Source organism: Choloepus didactylus, chromosome 4 (assembly GCF_015220235.1).
Source record: "Choloepus didactylus isolate mChoDid1 chromosome 4, mChoDid1.pri, whole genome shotgun sequence".
NCBI lineage: Eukaryota > Metazoa > Chordata > Mammalia > Pilosa > Megalonychidae > Choloepus > Choloepus didactylus.
The window spans coordinates 34,911,079-34,935,606 of NC_051310.1; the positions used below are offsets into that span (position 1 = coordinate 34,911,079).

Below are 24,528 nucleotides of genomic sequence, written 5' to 3' on the forward strand. Positions count from 1 at the left end.
CTGTTTGTCCTAGGCCAGTGACTTGGCCTTTTACCTTTCCTAATTGTGGAGATGATGAAATCTGTGCTGTACTCTTGATCCTTATTGCCTGCTGTTTTCTACCAGTTTCACTTCCATTTAAACACTTCTAGTAATCTGTAATTCTTATCTTCTCCCTTAAGAATTAAACTAGTGCAGTGAGCAAATCTGGAAACTTATTACATGGAAAAGTTTTACGTTGTCTGCAACTTTATTCATAGGTGTCAAATCCAAATTGGGTCTTTAGATGAGCTTGGAACATGAAAATATGCCTTCTTCCTTTTTGAACTTCCTCTTTATATCTTAAAAACTGTGTTTGTGCTTTGTGGGGCTGGCGAGTAGAGAAGTGAGTATCTGGGTGGATGAATTTGTATGGAAGAGTAGAAAAGTGGCACCACATTGGTGACTACACCTTACTTCAGGATAGATTAGTTTCAGACCTTTTTTCCCTGTAATATATATGTATCTAAAGTTCGAAGGAGTCTTTTGTTATTCTTTCCGTTGATGATTCAGAAAGAGTATCACATGAACCAAGTTTCCCTTGCAAATTGTTCAGCTATTGATAACTTTAAGGCCCCTATCTTGCTACCTGCCATCTCTCCAAAGTGGAGAATGCAGACTGAACAGGCTCACTAACTTGAATTAATCTAAAGAATCCATCAGATTCTTTCTTGGCTTTTATACATTCCACTTCTGTCAGACATTCCTTTTTGGGGAAGGTAACATGGAATGTTGAAAAAGCGTGGATCTTTTAGACTATCTTGCTCAAATACTCGTAACAACTTATTAACGCCATGATAATGGACAAGTTACTAAGTTTACTCATTAGTAAAATGGGAATAATAAGACTGGCCTCTGTGGGATTTATGTGAGGATTAAAGATTATGTATACAAAATATACAGCATGATTCCCTAATCAAGCCTTATCCTTCCAAAACCACTCAGTTATGGAACCCCAAGCCTAGATCAGTTAATAAGCATTCCTTTTCTTTGCTCTTGCATCCTGGCTGCTGGTTGTTACCATTAGAAATTTGTGGTTCATGACCTCAGCTGAGACCTTAGTATTGCCCACTAGTTTTACTAAAATGTGATTTTATTCAACTTTCTTCCTGTCCTGTACAGTGGTCATAAATTGGTGGCCCAGAACTTGGTTCTGTAGACATGTATTGTTTTGTCTTGAGATGGTTTTTCAAATATTGGGACTGGTGCAAGCATTTAAAAATTAGGAGATTTTAAATAAAAGTTAAAATGTCTAGCTTCTTTTGAAAAAAATGGATTAACTGAAAGCCTGGGGGCTTGGCAGTCATTGGTTTTTCCCCTTGAGAAAGGGGACCTCCCAAGTTTGCTGTGGATGTTTACAGGTCTAATCATTAGACTCACTTATGTTTCTTACTTGATCCCTGTGGGCATTTGCTTTTTATTATTATTATTATTTTTTTTAATTTTGAAATAAATTCAAAGTTATAGGAACAGTTGCAAAAACAATACTAACCCCATACACAGAATTCCATCATACCCTGACCTCCCGCCCGATAGCTCAATCCACCAACTTTAACATGCTGTCACATCGCTATTTCTTTCCCTCCCTCCCTATCTATCATCCATCATCTATTGCTCTGTCTTCTGAACATATGAGAGCTAGCTGCACACATCCTTGAACATTTCACTATAATTCACGTATACACGTCCCATGAACAAGAACATTCTTTTATGCAATCCCGTTAAGCGCAGCTAAGAAGTACAAAGATTCAGCAATGATAAGGAGTTTACATTCTGTATTTCCTTTTCCTTATGTCTCATCTACGTGCCTTTGAGCCACCTGTCTTCTATCCTTCAATCCCATCCAAGTTCATCTTTGGCATTTAATTGTCATCTATTTAGACTGTCATTTTTTTTTTTTTTTCAATTGTGGAAACGTATATACAGCCTAATTCTTCCCATTCCACCCCCTCCCTAGCCTTCCATTAGTGGGATTAATCACATTTAGAATGTTGTAATGCTCTTTCCCACCATCCATTACTAGAAATTTCCCTTCACCTCAAACAGCTACCCTACACTCAATTCTTAACTCCCCATTGCCCCTTCCCCCATTTCTCTTAACCCAAACTCTACTTTTCATCTCTATGGTTATATTCTCTGATAATTTCTTTGTGTTTACTGTGGGGCTTAAAATTAACCTCTTAAATCCATATCAATCTTGTTTTTCTTTGATACCACCTTCACTTCAGTAGGACACATAAACTATGTTCCTGTACTCTTCCATTCTCCCACCTTTATATAGTTGTCTAAAATTACATATTTTACATTGAGTTCAAAACCACTGATTTGTCATTAGAGTCTGTATATTTTATATCATGTCAGAAGTAAATAGTGGAGTTACAGTTCAAAAATGATTGACTTCTATTTGTATTCCATTGTGTTTGGAGAATGTGCTTTGAGTATATTCAATATTTTTTTTTTTTTTTTTTTAATTTCTTGAGGCTTGTTTTATGTCCTAGCTTATGGTCCCTTCTGGAGAAAGATCCATGATCACTGGAGAAAAATGAGTGTCCTGGTGATTTGGGATGTAAGGTACTATATATGTCTGTTAAAATTCTCTACATCTCTTTCTCCTTTCTTTGTGTCTCTGTTGGTAGGGCTCCCTTTAGTATCTGAAGTAGGGCAGATCTTTTATTGGCAAACTCTCTCAGCATTTGTTTGTCTGTGAAAAATTTAAGCTGTCTCTCAAATTTGAAGGAGAGTTTTGCTGGATAAAGTATTGGTTGGAAATTTTTCTCTCTCAGAATTTTAAATATGTCATGCCACTGCCTTCACGCCTCCATGGTGGCCGCTACTTAGTCTTATGTTGTTTCCTTTGTATGTGGTGAGTTGCTTTTCTCTTGCTGCTTTCAGAACTTGCTCCTTCTCTTCAGTATTTGAGAGTCTGATCAGAATATGTCTCTGAGTGGGTTTATTTGGATTTATTCTGTTTGGAGTTTGCTGAGCATTTATGCTTTGTGTATTTATATTGTGTATAAGGTTGGGGAAGTTTTCCCCAACAATTTCTTTGAATACTCTTTCTAAACTTTTACCCTTCTCTTACCCTTCTCTTACCCTTCTGGGACACCAATGAGTCTTAAGTTTGGACGTTTTATTTTATCTATCATATGCCTGAGATCTGTTTTGATTTTTTTGATTTTTTTCTCCATTCTTTCTTTTGTTCTTTCATTTTCTGTTCTTTGGACTTCTAGGACACGGAGATGTTGTTCAGCTTCCTCTAGTCTTGTATTATGAATATCCAGTCTTTTTAATTTGGCCTACAGTTTCTTTTATTTCCATAAGATCTTCTACTTTTTTATTTACTCTTGCAATGTCTTCTTTATGCTCTTCTAGGGTCTTCTTTATGTCACTTATGTCCTGGGCCATGGTCTTCTTGATGTCCTTTAAATCCTTTGCCATGTTTTCATTCCTCGATTGTAGTTCTTTGATTAATTGTGCGAGGTATTGTGTCTCTTCCGATATCAGGATTTGTGTGTTTGGAATTGGATTCTCCATATCGTCTGGTTTTATCATATGCCTTAAGATTTTCTGTTGTTTTTGGCCTCTTGGCATTTGCTTTGCTTGATAGGGTTCTTTCAAGTTGTAAAAAAAAAATACCTATCTAATTTTTCAGAAACACAGTTTGGTGGCGTACACTTTCTCTAACTAACCAGCAGATGGTGTCTGTGAGTCACCTATACCCCTCAAGTCAGTTCTCCACCTTGTCCCCGCGGTGTGTGGGGAAATGATTCTTGTGGGGTTCAGTTGGAGAACTCAGTTTGGGTGTGTTGCTGGAGCTGTCCGCCCTGAATGTGGGGCATGTGTACGGGTGGCCAGGGAGGAAGGACAGCTTTAATATTCAAATCCCCCAGGTTCCCGGAGATTCAAGGCCGCCGCAAGAGTCTAAGCCTTCATTTCATTTCAGCCCTGGACCCTCTCTCTCGCTGTCCCACAAACCACCGGACTTGGCGTAGTGTCCCTGGGTTCTCCGAGTGGTTCCCCCCGCCCCGCCGCAATCCTCCAGGACCTCTGCCGAGGGAATGCCGTGCTACATCACCAGTGCGCACCATCCCTCAAGGGAAGCCCCAGGCCACCGGGCCGTGCAGGGGCACTTTCAGCCTGATGCAAAGATGGCCAAATGGGGCATCTCCACACCCCACTCCTTGCACAGTTTCTTCTTCCCAGCTCTGGGACAAATGGCAGGGCTCTGGGCTGTGGGCACGGCCCCGGGCAGGAGTTTATCCAGCCCTCCGGGGAGCCAGCTGCTAGCCGCGGGGTTTCTTTCTGCTTCCAGCTCTCCCCTCCGTTCCCCCGGCCCCAAGGGTATCTGCAGTGGGCTATCTTCCAGGCCAGACACCGAGAGGCCGTCCCAGCCCCCTCTTGCTGTGTTTTGCGTGGTTCCCACTATTGCAGCTGCAGCCACTCCTGGGTTCACCCCCCACCTTTTTTTTTTTAAAAGAGCCCGTCGGTTTCCAAATGCCAAACCCTGGCTTCCCCAGACCACTGCGCAGCTGTGAGTCTTCCAGCCAGCTTACTCACTCGTTTCAGGATGCAGACTCCCGGTTTCACCAAGTATACGGCCCCTGTGAAACTAGGAGACCTCGTCCAGCTGGTGGCATTGCTGTAACCGGTATTCTGGGTCACTTTCTGGTTTTTATCTAGTGTTTTTCACAGAGGTGTTTTTTTTGCCCTGTCTCACCTAGCCGCCATCTTAGTTTCTGCTGGCATTTGCTTTTTGACCTTGTCCTGTAGGCTCTACTTCTTCAAAATCCCTCATATCTGTCCCCTTCTCTCCATTCTCCAGGCTTATCATTTCTCACCTGGAGTACTGGAATAGTGTCCTGTCCCTCTCCATGCCTAGTATTGTCCCTATTGATTCTGTTTTCACAGTACTAACAGATTCATCTTTCTAAATTGCAAATTGAATCACATTCCTCTCGTTTCAAATTCTTGGTTGCTTCTGCACTTTGTACTAAATGAAGTTTTAAACTCCTTGGCATGGTGTTGAAGCTCTACATGGTCTTGTCGATACCTCTCTAGACACTTAATCTCTCTGTGCTTCAAGTTTCTTTTCTGGAACATGGGAGAAATAATAGTTCTTACCTAGAGGATTATGGTGAGGATTGAGGTTTTTTTGGTTGTTTTTTTTTTTTTAATCCAATTCAGTTTTATTGAAATATATTCACATACCATACTAGCATCCATGGTGTACAGTCAGCTGTTCACAGTACCATCATATAGTTATGCATTTATCACCCCAATCCATTTTTTTAACATTTTCCTTGTATCAGAAAGAATCGGAATAAGAATAAAACATAAAACTAAAAAAGAACACCCAAATCATCCCCCCATCCCACCCTATTTTTCATTTAGTTTTTGTCCCCATTTTTGTACTCATCCATCCATACACTAAAGGGAGACTGATCCACAAGATTTTCACAATCACACTGTCACCCCTTGTAATCTACATTGTTGTACAGTCATCTTCAGGAGTCCAGACTACAGGGTTGCTGTTTGATAGTTTCAGGTATTTACTTCTAGCTAGTCCAATACATTAAAACCTAAGAGGTGTTATCTATATAGTGCATAAGAATGTCCACCAGAGTGACCTCTCGACTCCATTTGATATCTCTCAACCACTGAAACTTTATTTCCTTTCATTTTGCATTCCCTCTTTGGTCAAAAAGATATTCTCAATCCCATGATGCCGAGTCCAGATTTGAGGATTGAGTTTTAAAATGCATATATTAGCTATTAGTATAACAATAATGATGCCGTGTATGTGTGTGTGTTCATACTTGCCATCTCTTCTGCCTGAAACGTTTTTTAACTTTTTAGTATAGTAGCAAATAAACAACTCAAAATTTCCCATTTTAACCAATTCAAGTGAACAATTCAGTAGTATTAATTCCATCCACCGTATAGTGTTACCTACCATCACTGATATCCATTACCCCTACTTTTTCGTCACCCCAAACAGAAATTCCTCATACCCATTAAGTTACAGCTTAACTCCCTGCCCCTGGTAACCTATGAACTACTATCTGTCTCTGTGAAGTTTTCTTCCTCTAGGTGTTTAATATAACTGAGATCATATAGTATTTGTCTTTCTGTGTCTGGCTTATTTCACTCAATGAGATGTCTTCAGAGTTGGTCCATATTGTAGCATGCTCAAAACCTCATTCCTTTTTATGGCTGAATAATACTCCGTTCTATATATATACTGCATTTTCTTTATCCATTCACTTGTTGGATAATTGGGTTGCTTCCACCTTTTGGCTATTGTGAATAATGCTGGTATGAATTTTGGTGTACAAATGTCTGAGTCCCTGCTTTCAAATTATTTGGGGAAAATACCAAGAACTGGGATTGCTGGGTCCTGCTTTCTGGTATTTCTATTTTCAATTTTCTGAGAAACTGTCAGACTGACTTCCACAGCAGCTGTACATTCTACAGTGCCACTAGCAATGTATGATGGTTCCTATGTCTCTTTATCCTCATCACACTTATTTTCTGTTTGTTTTGTTTGTGTGTATGTATGTGTGTGTGTTTTAATAATAGCCACCCTAATGAGTGTAAAGTGGTATCTCATCGTGGTTTTGGTTTGCAATTCCCGCATCTCTTCATGTGCTTTTTGACCATTTGTATATCTTCTTAGAGAAATGTCTATTTAAGTCCTTTGCCCATTTTTTAATTGGGTTGTTTCTTTTTTTGTTGAGTTGTAGGAGTTCTTTTAATATTCTGGGTATTAAACCCTTATCAGATACATAGTTTGCAATTATTTTCTCCCATTCTGTAGGTTGTTATAGCACTTTCTTGATAATATTCTTGACATGCAAAAGTTTTAAATTTTGACAAAGCCCATTTTATCTATTTTTTCTTTTGTTGCTCATGCTTTTGGTGGTGTCATATCTGAGAAATCACTACCAAATCCCAAGTTATGATGGTTTCAGCCTGTTTTTTTTCTAGGAGTTTTATGGTTTTAGCTCTTATGTTTAGATCCTTGATCTAATTAGAGTTTATTTTTATATATGGTGTGAGGTAGAGGTTCAACTTCATTCTGTTCGGATATCCAGTTTTTCCAGCACCATTTGTTGAAGAGACTGTTCTTTCCCTAATTATTGTACCTGACACCCTTGTCAAAAATCAGTTGGCTACCTGGAATGTCTTTACCCTTGTTCTTCCCTTGATTGTGACTTGTCCTTGAGTCACAAGTAGTTGAGTCAATTGGCACCTCCTCCAAGATATGCTCTTTGACTCTCCTTAGTCCCATGGGATCTGTACATACCTCTAGTAAAGCACTTATCACATTGTAGTAAAGCTGCCCTCTTAAATGAGGGCTCTTCATTTAAATTCTGCCCTTTGAAGACAGAAACTGTCTTACATATCTTTACCCCAGTGACCAGCACAGGTCTAGCTGAATTAAATGTTTGAAAAATTAATGAATGATGCTGGATTAATATTAACTACTGTTATTCTTAAGGAATTTAGAAGACGTTCAGTGAAACTTTTTTCTTAACCCATTGTTTCAAATTTATCTGGCAATGATAATTTTTCTTTAGTTATTCAGTGTTTTTTAATCCAAAATGAAATAGCTATATATTTCTTTGACCATAAGTTATACTTGCCTTTGTAGAAAATTAAAAAAAATTTTAAAAAGTAAAAAGAAATCTTACTAGAAATAACTAGTTAGCAGAAATAACTACTGTTGTAAAAGTACTTTAAATACATAATCTTGTATATGAGGATACTCAGTTTCCCTGTTTAAAATCTCACCTATAAAAGAACCCTATTTTAACAAATAACACTAGAACATCCAGTTTAATGTAATGAAGCCACTACTATGGTGCTCCACATAGCAAAGTAGCTTCTTGTCTTTGGTAATGAAATGTGCATTCTGGTAAGACAGCCATGTCCTCTAGTGAAGAATTCGGGGATTCAATCTGTTAAATTATCATATCATTGCCTTACTTTATGTGGCCATTCACTTACCAATATATGCCACTCCATCTGTGCTTACAGGCCATCTGTAGGAATAAAACAAACATTTAAGTTTGGAGAACTAAAGCTAACAACTAGGAAGAAAGGAATGATCATTTGTGGAGACCAAGGATCCTTTTTTGGGACAAACTTCTTTTTTATCTCTGTACCTCACACCCACCCCATTTTACCAGTGACTCAGCACGAAATATGCAGCAGTAGATCTCCAAGATTTTCATCTCTGTGCATGCCTTCTTTTCCTTCTGTCCTTACGTCAAATGTCCCACTTCCATCCCTCAGCCCCGATCCTGTCAAGATTTGTTTTATGGAAGAAATGTGTTCTTATACATCTTTCTCCTTTTTGTAGTATATTCTTTTGATAATTGTCCATTTCTGTTTTTATGACATGTCCCTTTATAGGGAATGATACCAGTTTACATTCAATAAAGTGAGATTTTGCCAATAAACCCTGTTTATATAACTTGGAACATTGACTGTATCAGTTGTTTGGTGTGGTGAGACATCTTATAAAGGCAACAGATTTTAGCCTGCAGTGTAGTTAGGCTGTTTGAAAAAATGAAATTTCCTGGTATTTGAGTTTCATCTTCTGACCTAACTTCCTGTCTTTGGGGATGGTTGGAACATAGCCATCATAATGAGAAATTATCAATTGTCTCTTATAGATGGTGTTTCTTTCCAGATCTTCAGTTTCTGTAAGTTCCCTTCCCAAGTATCATTTGCCATGTATTCTTATTCTTATTTCATTTTTATTTTAGATCACAGATTCTGCTGGCCATATTCTGTACTCCAAGGAAGATGCGACTAAGGGGAAATTTGCCTTTACCACTGAAGATTATGATATGTTTGAAGTATGTTTTGAGAGCAAGGGTAAGTAGTGTTTTCCTTGGGTTAAGCATTATCTCCCAACTCCATGGTACCTGCTAAAGTTGGGCAGACTATGAACTTCCTGTCTCTTGGACCAACCGGAAAGGGAAATGAGAACCGTGTATTTGCTGAGGTTCACACATGTATAAGTGAAAGTTGGCTGATAAGTAGAGTTCTTCTTGTATAGGAGTAGGCATTTCTTTTTACTTTTTTTTTTAACTCTATTTTGAAATAATTTCAAACATACAGGACAGTTGCGAAAATAATGCAAATACCAATATAAAAACTCTAATATAACCTCTGCCCAGGTATCCAGATTCACCATTTTTTAACATTTTGCTACATTTTTCCTTTTTTTTTCTTCCCTTCCTTCCTTCCATCTGTCTGTCCATCCATGCATCCATCCATCTCTTCTAAACATTTGAGAGTAGATTGCATGCATTGTGCTCCTTGAAAGCTTAATACTTTCATGTATTTTATAAGAATTAGGATATTCACTTATATAACCTCATTAAGAATAGTTATCAAGTTCAAGAAATTGAGCATTGATATAAAAGCATGTAGTCTATATTCCACTTTTTTCAATTGTTCCAATAATGTCCTTTTGGGCATTTTCTCCTCCATTATTAGATCCAGTCCAGGATCATGTACTGCATTTAACTATCTTTTGTCTTTCTTTATTCTTTCTCTTTTTTCTGTTGCGGAAATATATATACAACATAAAATTTCCCATCTCAGCCACTCGCAAGCATACTATACAGTCAGATTAATCACATTCACAATGTTGTGCTACCCTCACCACCATCCATTATCTAAATTTTTTCTTCGCCTGAAAGAGTGGTCCTACCTCCATTATGTATTAACTCCGCATTATCCCCTTTCCCTCTGCACCTGGTAACTTGTACTGTACTTTGTGTCTCTATTACTTTGCATGTTCTGGTTATAGAATCATATGTACTTTTGTGTGTGATTCATTTCACTCAACATGATGTCTTCAAGGCTCATCCCATGTTGTAGCATGTATCAGGTTGTAGCAGAATAATGTTCCATTGTATATACAACATTTTTTGTTTGTTTATGCACTCATCCATGGATGGACACTTGGCTTGCTTCCATCTTTTGGCTATGTGAATAATATTGTTATATGAACATTGGTGTACCGATTCTTGTTTGAGTTCCCACTTTGATTATTTTGGGCAAATACCTGGAAGTGGGATTGCCAGGTCATACGGAAATTCTGTGTTTAACTTTTTGAGGCACTGCCAGACTGTTTTCCACAGCAACTTTACCATTTTATGTTCCCGCCAGTAATATACAAGGCTCCCATTTCTCCAAATCTTTGCCAACACTTGTTTTCTGTTTTTTTTTTAATGGTAGCCATCCTAGTGGATGTGACATGTGTCTCATTGTAGTTTTAATTTGCATTTCCCTAACGGCTAATAATGTTGAGCATCTTTTCACATGCTTATTGGCCATTTGAATATCTTCTTTGGAGAAATGTTTATTCATATCTTTGGCCCATTTTTGATTTGGGTTGTTTGTCTTTTTGTTGTTGAATTGCAGGAGTTTTTTATATATTCTAAATGTTAAACCCGTATCAGATATATGGTTTCCAAATATTTTCTCCCATTCTGTAGGCTGTCTTTTCATTTTCTTGATAATGTCCTTTGATGTACAAAAAAGTTTTTAATTTTGATGAAGTTTATTTTTTCTATTTTTTCCTTTGTTGCTTGTGCTTTTGGTATAAAATTTAAAAATCCATTGCCTACTAGTAGGTCCTGAAGATATTTCCTTATGTTTTCTTGTAATAGTTTTATAGTATTAGCTCTTATATCTAGGGTGTTGATCCATTTGGAATTAACTTTCTGTTGTCCCAGCACTATTTGTTGAGGGGACTATTATTTCCACATTAAATGGATTTGTCACCCTTATCAAAAATCCATTGGCCATAGATGTGTGGATTTATCTCTGGATTCTCAATTCTATTCCATTGGTCTATATGTCCATCCTTATACCTGTACCACATTGTTTTAATTGCTGTAGCTTTGTAGTACATTTTGAAATCAGGAAGTGTGAGTCCTCCCAACTTCATTGTTCTTTTTCAAGGTTATTTTGGCTTTTGGGGACCCCATACAGTTCCATGTAAATTTAAGGATCAGCTTTTCCATTTATACATAAACTGTTGCTAGAATTTTGATAGGGATTGCATTGAATTTGTAGATCACTTTAGGCATATTGACATCCTTACAATATTAGGTCTTCCAATCCTTGAACATGGGATATCTTTCCATTTGTGTAGGTCTTTAATTTCTTTCAGCAATGTTTTATAGTTTTCAGTGTAGAAGTCTTTCACCTCATTGGTTAAATTTATTCCTTTAGATGCTGTTGTAAATTGAAATGTTTTCTTGATTCCTTTTCAGATTATTCATTACTGGTGTATAGAAATCCAACCAACTTCTGTGTGTTTATCATGCAGTTTTGCTGAATTTGTTTATTAGTGCTAGTAGCTTCCTTGTGGATTCTTTGGAATTTTCTGTATATTGGATCATGTATCTTACAAATAAGGATAATTTGACTTTTTCTTTCCCAGTTGGATGCATTTTATTTCTTTCTCTTGCCTGATTGCTCTGGCAGGAATTTCCAGTACAATGTTGAATAACAGTGGTAAAAGTGGGCATTTTCATGCCATTCCTGATCTTAGAGGGAAAGCTTTCATTCTTTCATAATTGACTATGATATTTGCTATGGGGTTTTCACAAATGCCCTTGATCATGCTGAGATAGTTGCCTTCTATTACTAGTTTTCTGAGTGTTTTTATCATGAAAGGATTTTGCATTTTGTCAAATGCTTTTTCTGCATCAGTTGAGATGGTTTTTTCTTCATTCTACTATGTGGTGTATTACACTGGTTGATTTTCTTATGTTGAGCTACCTTTGTATTCCTGGGATAAACCCCACTTGATCGTGGAATGTAATCCTTCTAACGTGCTGTTGGATTTGGTTTGCTAGTATCTTTTTTTTTTTTTTTTTAAGGGTTCAGTATTTACTATAAAATACACTAATGGTAAGGTGGAGGTTGGAGAAGGAGGTCCAAACCTCCATTACAAGGCAGCATGACAGATAGCAGGACCCTAGCTTGACTTTAAGGAACTGATTCTATTCTGGGGGGGGGAGCCACATAATTAGGTTTCACACTTACAAAATTATCATTCTTAATTCAGGAATAAGAGGTATTTGGTTGTAGATAAAATTCCATCTGTAGATACTAACTTTTAGTTTGGAGAGGAAAAACACTCATTGCATTAACATTATATGTTGGATTTCTTATGAGATTCCTAAATCTACCTACTGTTTTTTTTGTTTTGAAACAGTAATAGCTGTGGTTAAGTAGACTGCCACAGCCCTGGCTCAGCTGTGGTCTTCAGCTTCAGAAAGTCCACTGGTCATGTAGCTGGCTGTCACTGCTAAATCTGTTGTTGCAGAGGCCTCAGAACTGGGGTTGCCGAGTAGAGTCCTCACCATTTAAACTATTCCTACATACAGACATGCGCCATACAGTTCTAACCATGGCACAATACAATTCACTATGAAAGAAGTGGTTGCAGGGTAGCTGCTGGACTTCCTCTTCAACCATGTAATCCTCTTTGCATACTAGACCCTCTAAACCCATATCTACTTGTTTCTGCGTTACTGTCACTGTTGGAAGAGATGAGATCTTTTTCTTATCAGCTAGGGCAGACCCTGTGTTTTCCAGTTGTCTGAAAAGATGGGTAACAATGGCATCAAGCCCTGTTCTGACCCCAGGCATAGTCCCCAGGGTTGGAGTGCAGCATCCCACTCCAGGAAGGAGGGTGTGGGGATCCAGGAATTATAGAATTTGCTAAGAATCCTGCAAAAATCTGTAGTATTATTCCTTCAAAAGCTGGGGATCTGCCAGGACGAGTACTTCCTTGAGATATGTTATCTCCCAGTCATTGGCAGCCTTGGAGGCCAACCTGGTCCTCAGAAGTCAGTGTGAGTTTGGTGACCTCTCTCATTGGCTCTATTATCTTGGTCCATGGGATGGCTACTTAGAAATGGTCTAAAATCTTGGAAAAAACATCATGTGGTCCAAATGGCCCCAGAGCTCTGCAGAATGTTTTTGACGTGCTACTGTCTGTCTTGCTGCCACCACCACCTAAAAAACTGGAATCATTTGACACTTCTTATTAAACTTGATTCACATCTGGAACAAATAAATTCTGCTAGTTTGGGGCTGACCTCGCCCTTGCAAAGTGGCAGAAAAACCAGTGCGCAGCTGCGGTTAGGAAGTGTTCCTCCTCTTAAATTTATTTGGAAGAGTTTAAAAAATACTGGCGCTAATACTTTGAAAGTTGATCGTATTAACCAGTGAAGCTATGTGGTCCTGAGCTTTTCTTTGTTGGGAGGTTTTAAATTACTCATCCAGTCTAGGTTAGTGGTCCATTGAGATCTTAAATATATATATATATATTTTTTAATGCAATTTTATTGAGATATATTCACATACCATACAGTCATCCAAAGTGTGCAGTCAGTTCACAGTATCATCACATAGTTGTGCATTCATCACCACAAGTTTTTGAACATTTTCATTACTCCAAAAAATAAGAATAAAATAAAAAGTGAAAAAGGACACCCAAAACATCTCATACTCCTTTTTCCCTCCTATTATTCATTTACTCTTGTCCCCCTTTTTTCTACTCATTTGTCTATACACTGGATAAAGGGAATGTGAGCCACAAGGTTTTCACAATCACACAGTCAACACCGTGTAAGTTATATAATTATTTGATCGTCTTCAAGATTGGGGATACTGGATTGCAGTTCAACAGTTTCAGGTATTTCCTTCTAGCTATTCTAGTACACTAAAAACTAAAAAGGGATATCTATATAATGCATATAGTGCATAAGAATAACATCCAGAATGACCTCTTGACTCCATTTGAGAGATCTCAGGCACTGAAACTTCATTTTGTTTAATTTCTCTTCCCCCTTTTGGTCAGGAAGGTTTTCTCAATCCCAGGATGCTGGGTCCAGGCTCATCCCCGGGAGTCATGTCCCATGTTGCCAGGGAGATTTACACCCCTGGGAGTCATGTCCCACGTAGCGGGGGGAGAGCAATGAGTTTACCTGCCGAGTGGGCTTAGGGAGAAACAGGCTACATCTGAGCAATAAAAGAGATTCTCTGGGGGTGACTCTTAGGTACCATTATAAGTAGGTTTAGCCTTTCCTTTGCAGCAACAAGCTCCATAAAGTCAAGCCCCAGGATCAAGGACTTGGCCTACTACAGTGGTAGTCCCTAATGCTGTCAGGAATAGCGGGAATTCCCCAGGTGGGGAAGTTCAGTGTTTCCACATTTTCCCCCAGACCCTCAAGGGGGCTTTGCAAATACTTCTTATTCTCTACCTAAATTACTCTGGGATGTATCGGGGCTTCACGCTAACCTGTACAAACCAACCAGATCTCACCCCCTGTTCAAGGTTTCATGTAATTATGGTATTTGAATAAACTGACCACACAAGTTAAATTATATAGTGTGCTACAGAAAATATAGATTTTACATCAAATAAACATTTCTTCCTTTGGTCTCACACAGAAATTGAGGTTTTAAAACACAGTCAGGGAGGCGGGGCAAGATGGAAGACTGGTGAGCTGTATGTTTTAGTTACTCCTCCAGGAAAGTAGGTAGAAAGCCAGGAACTGCGTGGACTGGACACCACAGAGCAATCTGTCTTTGGGCATACTTCATACAACACTCATGAAAATGTCGAACTGCTGAGATCAGCAAAATCTGTAAGTTTTTGCGGCCAGGGGACCCGTGCCCCTCCCTGCCAGGCTCAGTCCCGTGGGAGGAGGGGCTGTCAGCTCCAGGAAGGAGAAGGGAGAACTGCAGTGGCTGCTCTTATCGGAAACTCATTCTACTGATCCAGACTCCAACCATAGATAGACAGAGACCAGACACCAGAGAATCTGTGAGCAGCCAGCCCAGCAGAGAGGAGACAGGCATAGAAAAAAAAAAACAACACGAAAAACTCCAAAATAAAAGCAGAGGATTTTTAGAGTTCTGGTGAACACAGAAAGGGGAAGGGCGGAGCTCAGGCCCTAAGGCGCATATGCAAATCCCGAAGAAAAGCCGATCTCTCTGCCCTGTGGACCTTTCCTTAATGGCCCTTGTTGCTTTGTCTCTTAGCATTTCAATAACCCATTAGATCTCTGAGGAGGACCCTTTTTTTTTTTTTTTTTTTTTAATCCTTTTTTCTTTTTCTGAAACAATTACTCTAAGAAGCCCAATACAGAAAGCTTCAAAGACTTTCAATTTGGGCACGTCAAGTCAAGAGCAGAACTAAGAGAGCTCTGAGACAAAAGGCAATAATTCAGTGGCTGAGAAAATTCACTAAACACCACAACTTCCCAAGAAAACGGGGGTGTCCGCTCACAGCCACCATCTTGGTGGACAGGAAACACTCCTGCCCATCGCCAGCCCCATAGCCCAGAGCTGCCCCAGACAACCCAGTGTGACGGAAGGGCTTCAAATAGCAGGCACACACCACAAAACTGGGCGTGGACATTAGCCTTCCCTGCAACATCAGCTGATTGTCCCAGAGTTGGGAAGGTGGAGCAGTGTGAATTAACAAAGCCCCATTCAGCCATCATTTGAGCAGACTGGGAGCCTCCCTACACAGCCCAGCAGCCTAGAACTGCCCTGGGGGGACGGCACTCACCTGTGACATAGCACAGTCATCCCTCAACAGAGGACCCGGGGTGCACAGCCTGGAAGAGGGGCCCACTTGCAAGTCTCAGGAGCCATACGCCAATACCAAGGACTTGTGGGTCAGTGGCAGAGACAAACTGTGGCAGGACTGAACTGAAGGATTAGACTATTGCAGCAGCTTTAAAACTCTAGGATAACCAGGGAGATTTGATTGTTAGGGCCACCCCCCCTCCCCGACTGCCCAGAAACACGCCCCACATACAGGGCAGGCAACACCAACTACACACGCAAGCTTGGTACACCAGTTGGGCCCCACAAGACTCACTCCCCCACTCACCAAAAAGGCTAAGCAGGGGAGAACTGGCTTGTGGAGAACAGGTGGCTCGTGGACGCCACCTGCTGGTTAGTTAGAAAAAGTGTACTCCATGAAGCTGTAGATCTGATAAATTAGAGATAAGGACTTCAATAGGTCTACAAACCCTAAAAGAACCCTATCAAGTTCAGCAAATGCCACGAGGCCAAAAACAACAGAAAATTATAAAGCATATGAAAAAACCAGACGATATGGATAACCCAAGCCCAAGCACCCAAACCAAAAGACCAGAAGAGACACAGCACCTAGAGCAGCTACTCAAAGAACTAAAGATGAACAATGAGACCATAGTACGGGATATGAAGGAAATCAAGAAGACTCTAGAAGAGCATAAAGAAGACATTGCAAGACTAAATAAAAAAATGGATGATCTTATGGAAATTAAAGAAACTGTTGACCAAATTAAAAAGATTCTGGACACTCATAGTACAAGACTAGAGGAAGTTGAACAACGAATCAGTGACCTGGAAGATGACAGAATGGAAAATGAAAGCATAAAAGAAAGAATGGGGAAAAAAATTGAAAAAATCGAAATGGACCTCAGGGATATGATAGTTAATATGAAACGTCCAAATATAAGACTCATTGGTGTCCCAGAAGGGGAAGAAAAGGGTAAAGGTCTAGGAAGAGTATTCAAAGGAATTGTTGGGGAAAACTTCCCAAATCTTCTAAACAACATAAATACACAAATCATAAATGCTCAGCGAACTCCAAATAGAATAAATCCAAATAAACCCACTCCAAGACATATACTGATCACACTGTCAAACACAGAAGAGAAGGAGCAAGTTCTGAAAGCAGCAAGAGAAAAGCAATTCACCACATACAAAGGAAACAGCATAAGACTAAGTAGTGACTACTCAGCAGCCACCATGGAGGTGAGAAGGCAGTGGCACGATATATTTAAAATTCTGAGTGAGAAAAATTTCCAGCCAAGAATACTTTATCCAGCAAAGCTCTCCTTCAAATTTGACGGAGAGCTTAAATTTTTCACAGACAAACAAATGCTGAGAGAATTTGCTAACAAGAGACCTGCCCTACTGGAGATACTAAAGGGAGCCCTACAGACAGAGAAACAAAGACAGGACAGAGAGACTTGGAGAAAGGTTCAGTACTAAAGAGATTCGGTATGGGTACAATAAAGGATATTAATAGAGAGAGGGGAAAAATATGGCAAACATAAACCAAAGGATAAGATGGCTGATTCAAGAAATGCCTTCACGGTTATAACGTTGAATGTAAATGGATTAAACTCCCCAATTAAAAGATATAGATTCGCAGAATGGATCAAAAAAAATGAACCATCAATATGTTGCGTACAAGAGACTCATCTTAGACATAGGGACACAAAGAAACTGAAAGTGAAAGGATGGAAAAAAATATTTCATGCAAGCTACAGCCAAAAGAAAGCAGGTGTAGCAATATTAATCTCAGATAAAATAGACTTCAAATGCAGGGATGTTTTGAGAGACAAAGAAGGCCACTACATACTAATAAAAGGGGCAATTCAGCAAGAAGAAATAACAATCGTAAATGTCTATGCACCCAATCAAGGTGCCACAAAATACGTGAGAGAAACACTGGCAAAACTAAAGGAAGCAATTGATGTTTCCACAATAATTGTGGGAGACTTCAACACATCACTCTCTCCTATAGATAGATCAACCAGACAGAAGACCAATAAGGAAATTGAAAACCTAAACAATCTGATAAATGAATTAGATTTAACAGACATATACAGGACATTACATCCCAAATCACCAGGATACACATACTTTTCTAGTGCTCACAGAACTTTCTCCAGAATAGATCATATGCTGGGACATAAAACAAGCCTCAATAAATTTAAAAAGATTGAAATTATTCAAAGCACATTCTCTGACCACAATGGAATACACTTAGAAGTCAATAACCATCAGAGACTTAGAAAATTCACAAATACCTGGAGGTTAAACAACACACTCCTAAACAATCAGTGGGTTAAAGAAGAAATAGCAAGAGAAATTGCTAAATATATAGAGACGAATGAAAATGAGAACACAACATACCAAAACCTATGGGATGCAGCAAAAGCAGTGCTAAGGGGGAAATTTATAGCACTAAACGCATATATTAAAAAAGAAGAAAGAGCCAAAATCAAAGAACTAATGGATCAACTGAAGAAGCTAGAAAATGAACAGCAAACCAATCCTAAACCAAGTACAAGAAAAGAAATAACAAGGATTAAAGCAGAAATAAATGACATAGAGAACAAAAAAACAATAGAGAGGATAAATATCACCAAAAGTTGGTTCTTTGAGAAGATCAACAAGATTGACAAGCCCCTAGCTAGACTGACAAAATCAAAAAGAGAGAAGACCCATATAAACAAAATAATGAATGAAAAAGGTGACATAACTGCAGATCCTGAAGAAATTAAAAAAATTATAAGAGGATATTATGAACAACTGTATGGCAATAAACTGGACAATGTAGAAGAAATGGACAATTTCCTGGAAACATATGAACAACCTAGACTGACCAGAGAAGAAATAGAAGACCTCAACCAACCCATCACAAGCAAAGAGATCCAATCAGTCATCAAAAATCTTCCCACAAATAAATGCCCAGGGCCAGATGGCTTCACAGGGGAATTCTACCAAACTTTCCAGAAAGAACTGACACCAATCTTACTCAAATTCTTTCAAAACATTGAAGAAAATGGAACACTACCTAACTCATTTTATGAAGCTAACATCAATCTAATACCAAAACCAGGCAAAGATGCTACAAAAAAGGAAAACTACCGGCCAATCTCCCTAATGAATATAGATGCAAAAATCCTCAACAAAATACTTGCAATTCGAATCCAAAGACACATTAAAAAAATCATACACCATGACCAAGTGGGGTTCATTCCAGGCATGCAAGGATGGTTCAACATAAGAAAAACAATCAGTGTATTACAACACATTAAAAACTCGAAAGGGAAAAATCAATTGATCATCTCAATAGATGCTGAAAAAGCATTTGACAACATCCAACATCCGTTTTTGATAAAAACACTTCAAAAGGTAGGAATTGAAAGAAACTTCCTCAACATGATAAAGAGCATATATGAAAAACCCACAGCCAGCATAGTACTCAATGGTGAGAGACTGAAAGCCTTCCCTCTAAGATCAGGAACAAGACAAGGATGCCCGCTGTCACCACTGTTATTCAACATTGTGCTGGAAGTGCTAGCCAGGGCAATCCAGCAAGACAAAGAAATAAAAGGCATCCAAATTGGAAAAGAAGAAGTAAAACTGTCGTTGTTTGCAGGCGATATGATCTTATATCTAGAAAACCCTGAGAAATCGACGATACAGCTACTAGAGCTAATAAATTTAGCAAAGTAGCGGGATACAAGATTAATGCACACAAGTCAGTCATGTTTCTATATGCTAGAAATGAACAAACTGAAGAGACACTCAAGAAAAAGATACCATTTTCAATAGCAACTAAAAAAATCAAGTACCTAGGAATAAACTTAACCAAAGATGTAAAAGACCTATACAAAGAAAACTACATAACTCTACTAAAAGAAATAGAAGGGGACCTTAAAAGATGGAAAAATATTCCATGTTCATGGATAGGAAGGCTAAATGTCATTAAGATGTCAATTCTACCCAAACTCATCTACAGATTCAATGCAATCCCAATCAAAATTCCAACAACCTACTTTGCAGACTTGGAAAAGCTAGTTATCAAATTTATTTGGAAAGGGAAGATGCCTCGAATTGCTAAAGACACTCTAAAAAAGAAAAACGAAGTGGGAGGACTTACACTCCCTGACTTTGAAGCTTATTATAAAGCCACAGTTGCCAAAACAGCATGGTACTGGCACAAAGATAGACATATGGATCAATGGAATCGAATTGAGAATTCAGAGATAGACCCTCAGATCTATGGCCGACTGATCTTTGATAAGGCCCCCAAAGCCACTGAACTGAGCCATAATGGTCTTTTCAACAAATGGGGCTGGGAGAGTTGGATATCCATATCCAAAAGAATGAAAGAGGACCCCTACCTCACCCCCTACACAAAAATTAACTCAAAATGGACCAAAGATCTCAATATAAAAGAAAGTACCATAAAACTCTTAGAAGATAATGTAGGAAAACATCTTCAAGACCTTGTATTAGGCGGCCACTTCCTAGACTTTACACCCAAAGCACAAGCAACAAAAGAGAAAATAGATAAATGGGAACTCCTCAAGTTTAGAAGTTTCTGCACCTCAAAGGAATTTCTCAAAAAGGTAAAGAGGCAGCCAACTCAATGGGAAAAAATTTTTGGAAACCATGTATCTGACAAAAGACTGATATCTTGCATATACAAAGAAATCCTACAACTCAATGACAATAGTACAGACAGCCCAATTATAAAATGGGCAAAAGATATGAAAAGACAGTTCTCTGAAGAGGAAATACAAATGGCCAAGAAACACATGAAAAAATGTTCAGCTTCACTAGCTATTAGAGAGATGCAAATTAAAACCACAATGAGATACCATCTAACACCGGTTAGAATGGCTGCCATTAAACAAACAGGAAACTACAAATGCTGGAGGGGATGTGGAGAAATTGGAACTCTTATTCACTGTTGGTGGGACTGTATAATGGTTCAGCCACTCTGGAAGTCAGTCTGGCAGTTCCTTAGAAAACTAGATATAGAGCTACCATTCGATCCGGCGATTGCACTTCTCGGTATATACCCGGAAGATCGGAAAGCAGTGACACGAACAGATATCTGCACGCCAATGTTCATAGCAGCATTATTCACAATTGCCAAGAGATGGAAACAACCCAAATGTCCTTCAACAGATGAGTGGATAAATAAAATGTGGTATATACACACGATGGAATACTACGCGTCAGTAAGAAGGAACGATCTCGTGAAACATATGACAACATGGATGAACCTTGAGGACGTAATGCTGAGTGAAATAAGCCAGGCACAAAAAGAGAAATATTATATGCTACCACTAATGTGAACTTTGAAAAATGTAAAACAAATGGTTTATAATGTAGAATGTAGGGGAACTAGCAGTAGAGAGTAATTAAGGAAGGGGGAACAATAATTCAAGAAGAACAGATAAGCTTTTTAACGTTCTGGGGATGCCCAGAAATGATTATGGTCTGTTAATTTCTGATGGATATAGTAGGAACAAGTTCACAGAAAGGTTGCTATATTATGTAACTTTCTTGGGGTAAAGTAGGAACATGTTGGAAGTTAAGCAGTTATCTTAGCTTAGTTGTCTTTTTCTTACTCCCTTGTTATGGTCTCTTTGAAATGTTCTTTTATTGTATGTTTGTTTTCTTTTTAACTTTTTTTTTTCATACAGTTGATTTAAAAAAGAAGGGAAAGTTTAAAAAAAAAAAAAGAAAGAAAGAAAAACAAGGAAAAAAAAATGATGTAGTGCCCCCTTGAGGAGCCTGTGGAGAATGCAGGGGTATTCGCCTACCCCACCTCCATGGTTGCTAACATGACCACAGACATAGGGGACTGGTGGTTTGATGGGTTGAGCCCTCTACCATAAGTTTTACCCTTGGGAAGACGGTTGCTGCAAAGGAGAGGCTAGGCCTCCCTGTATTTGTGCCTAAGAGTCTCCTCCTGAATGCCTCTTTGTTGCTCAGATGTGGCCCTCTCTCTCTGGCTAAGCCAACTTGAAAGGTGAAATCACTGCCCTCCCCCCTACGTGGGATCAGACACCCAGGGAAGTGAATCTCCCTGGCAACGTGGAATATGACTCCCGGGGAGGAATGTAGACCCGGCATCGTGGGACGGAGAACATCTTCTTGACCAAAAGGGGGATGTGAAAGGAAATGAAATAAGCTTCAGTGGCAGAGAGATTCCAAAACAAGCCGAGAGATCACTCTGGTGGGCACTCTTATGCACACTTTAGACAACCTTTTTTAGGTTCTAAAGAATTGGGGTAGCTGGTGGTGGATACCTGAAACTATTAAACTACAACCCAGAACCCATGAATCTCAAAGACAGTTGTATAAAAATGTAGCTTATGAGGGGTGACAGTGGGATTGGGAATGCCATAAGGACCAAACTCCACTTTGTCTAGTTTATGGATGGATGTGTAGAAAAGTAGGGGAAGGAAACAAACAGACAAAGGTACCCAGTGTTCTTTTTTACTTCAATTGCTCTTTTTCACTCTAATTATTATTCTTGTTATTTTTGTGTGTGTGCTAATGAAGGTGTCAGGGATTGATTTAGGTGATGAATGTACAACGATGTAATGGTACTGTAAACAATCGAAAGTACGATTTGTTTTGTATGACTGCATGGTATGTGAATATATCTCAATAAAATGATTAAAAAAAAACAATAACAAATTAAAAAAAAAAAAAAAAACACAGTCAGTATTATCCTTTTCCCTTTAGTCTGGTTTACCTTAGTTCTAATCAAGTCTATTTTGTGCATATCTCTAATTGAAGTATGGTCTTTTTTTCAACTTTTTAACATTTGCTGTATGGGGTAATGCTGGCATTCATAGTTGCCAAACTCTGGTTCTGAGTCTCAGGTGTCACACAGATACCCGAAGTAACAGGGACCGACCAGCTCAGCATCTCAGAATTTAGAGATAACCATTACAACTCAGGAATAGATGTGACTGCTGTAAGAGCTTACAATTTAGGAACCTTTACCATAAGCCTTCCGCTGATAACCTATGCTCTCAGATTCCATTCTCAGAGTTTGTGCAATATAAGTAGTCCATATTAGTGAGGCATTATAATGTTTGTCTTTTCGATTCTGGCTTATTTCACTTGAGATCTTATATTTCTTGAGTCAGTTTGGGAATTTGTGTGTTTCTAGGAATTTTTCCATTTCATCTAGGTTATGTAATTTTTTTTGCATTCATTTGTTCATAATTACCTCTTATAATATTTTTAATTTTGTTCAGTCAGTAATAATGTACCCCACTTCATTTCTGATTCTAGTTATTTGCATCTTCTTTTTTTGCTAGTCTAACTGAAGGTTTGTCAATTTTATTGATCTTTTTAAAGAATCAACCTTTGGTTTTATTGATTCTGTATTTTTCTATTCTCTAATCATTTGTGTCTCCACTCTAATCTTTATTATTTCCTCCCTGCTACTCACATTGGGTTTAGATTTTTTTGTCTTTTTCGAATTCCTCCAGATGTGAGGTTAGGTTACTTTTTAATTAAGCATTTACAACTAAAATTTTTCCTCTGACAACTGCCTTTACTGCATCCCATAAATTTTAGTATGTTGTATTTTTTCCTTTTCATTTATCTCAACATATTTCCTAATTTCCCTTGTGATTTCTTCCTTGACCCATTGGTTATTTAAGAGTACATTGTTTAATTTCCACATATTTGTGAATTTCCAGTTCTTCTGTCATTGATTTGTAGCTTCATTCCGTTGTGGTCAAAAAGGATACTTTGCAGGATTTCAACCTTTTAAAATTTTTGAGGGAATTATGTTATGTGCACTCAAGAATGTGTATGTACTATTATTGGATAAAGCATTATATACATATTGTATTAGTCCGGGTTTTCTACAGAAGCAGAACCAACAGGAGATGGATACATGTATGGTATAAATATTACGAGATCTTTTTATAGGACTGTGGGGATGGACAAGTCCAAATTCTGTAGGGCAGGCCGCAAACTGGGAACTCGGTGGCTGATACAGAGATGGAAATTCTCCCTTCTGATTGCTGAAATCATCACTTCTTCTTTTAAGGCCTTCAGCTGATTGGATAAGACTCCTCTCATTGTTGAAGGGAATCTCCTCAGTTGATTATGTATGTTACCAACCATTGATGCAGTCAACTTACTGATGATGAAATATCCTCATTTAATAATCAGATATTTGCTTGACAAACAATTGGACACCATAACCTGGCCAAGTTGACACATGAACTTAACTATCACAGTCTGCCCCTTTTGAACTTGACACCCATATACTTCTCCTTAAACCATACTTAATCTCTAAATAAAAGCAATAGCAGTCATATTTTCTCCTTAACAATACTCAGCTGTCCTGCATACACAAGAAATGGACTAACTCCCTAGAATAGAGTGCAAATCTGTTTTGGTTTGCCGGTGCTGCCAGAATGCAATATACCAGAAATGGGTTGGCTTTTTCAATGGGGATTTATTAGGTTACAAATTTACAGTTCCAAGGCCATGAAATGTCCAAATTAAGGCATCAAGAGGAAGTTACCTTCTCTGAGGAAGGTCTGCTGGCATCCGGGGTTCCTCTGTCACATGGGAAGGCACATGGTGACGTCTCCTGGTCCTTCTCTCCTGGATTTTGCTTTCAGTGGCTCTCTCCAAAATGTCTCTGGGATTCTGTGGGCATTTTTCTCTCTCTTATCTTCATAAAGGACCCAGTAAGACCAACCGTGAATGGGCTGAGTCACATCTCTATTGGACTAAAAGGTCACACCCACAACAGGTCTTCCTCCAGAGGGGGATAGATTAAAAGAACATGGCCTTTTGTTGGGGACATAACAGCTCCAA

The 24,528-nt window shown here is 38.7% G+C and overlaps 1 protein-coding gene across 1 annotated transcript in view; it reads left to right on the forward strand.

Moving 5' to 3' along the window:
• TMED10 (transmembrane p24 trafficking protein 10) overlaps window positions 1-24,528 on the forward strand; it is a 62,058-nt gene that overhangs the window by 15,756 nt on the left and 21,774 nt on the right. Inside the window, exon 2 of the mRNA XM_037832267.1 lies at window positions 8,793-8,904. Within this exon, the coding sequence (XP_037688195.1) occupies window positions 8,793-8,904 (112 nt within the window). The remainder of the gene's footprint in view (window positions 1-8,792; window positions 8,905-24,528) is intronic.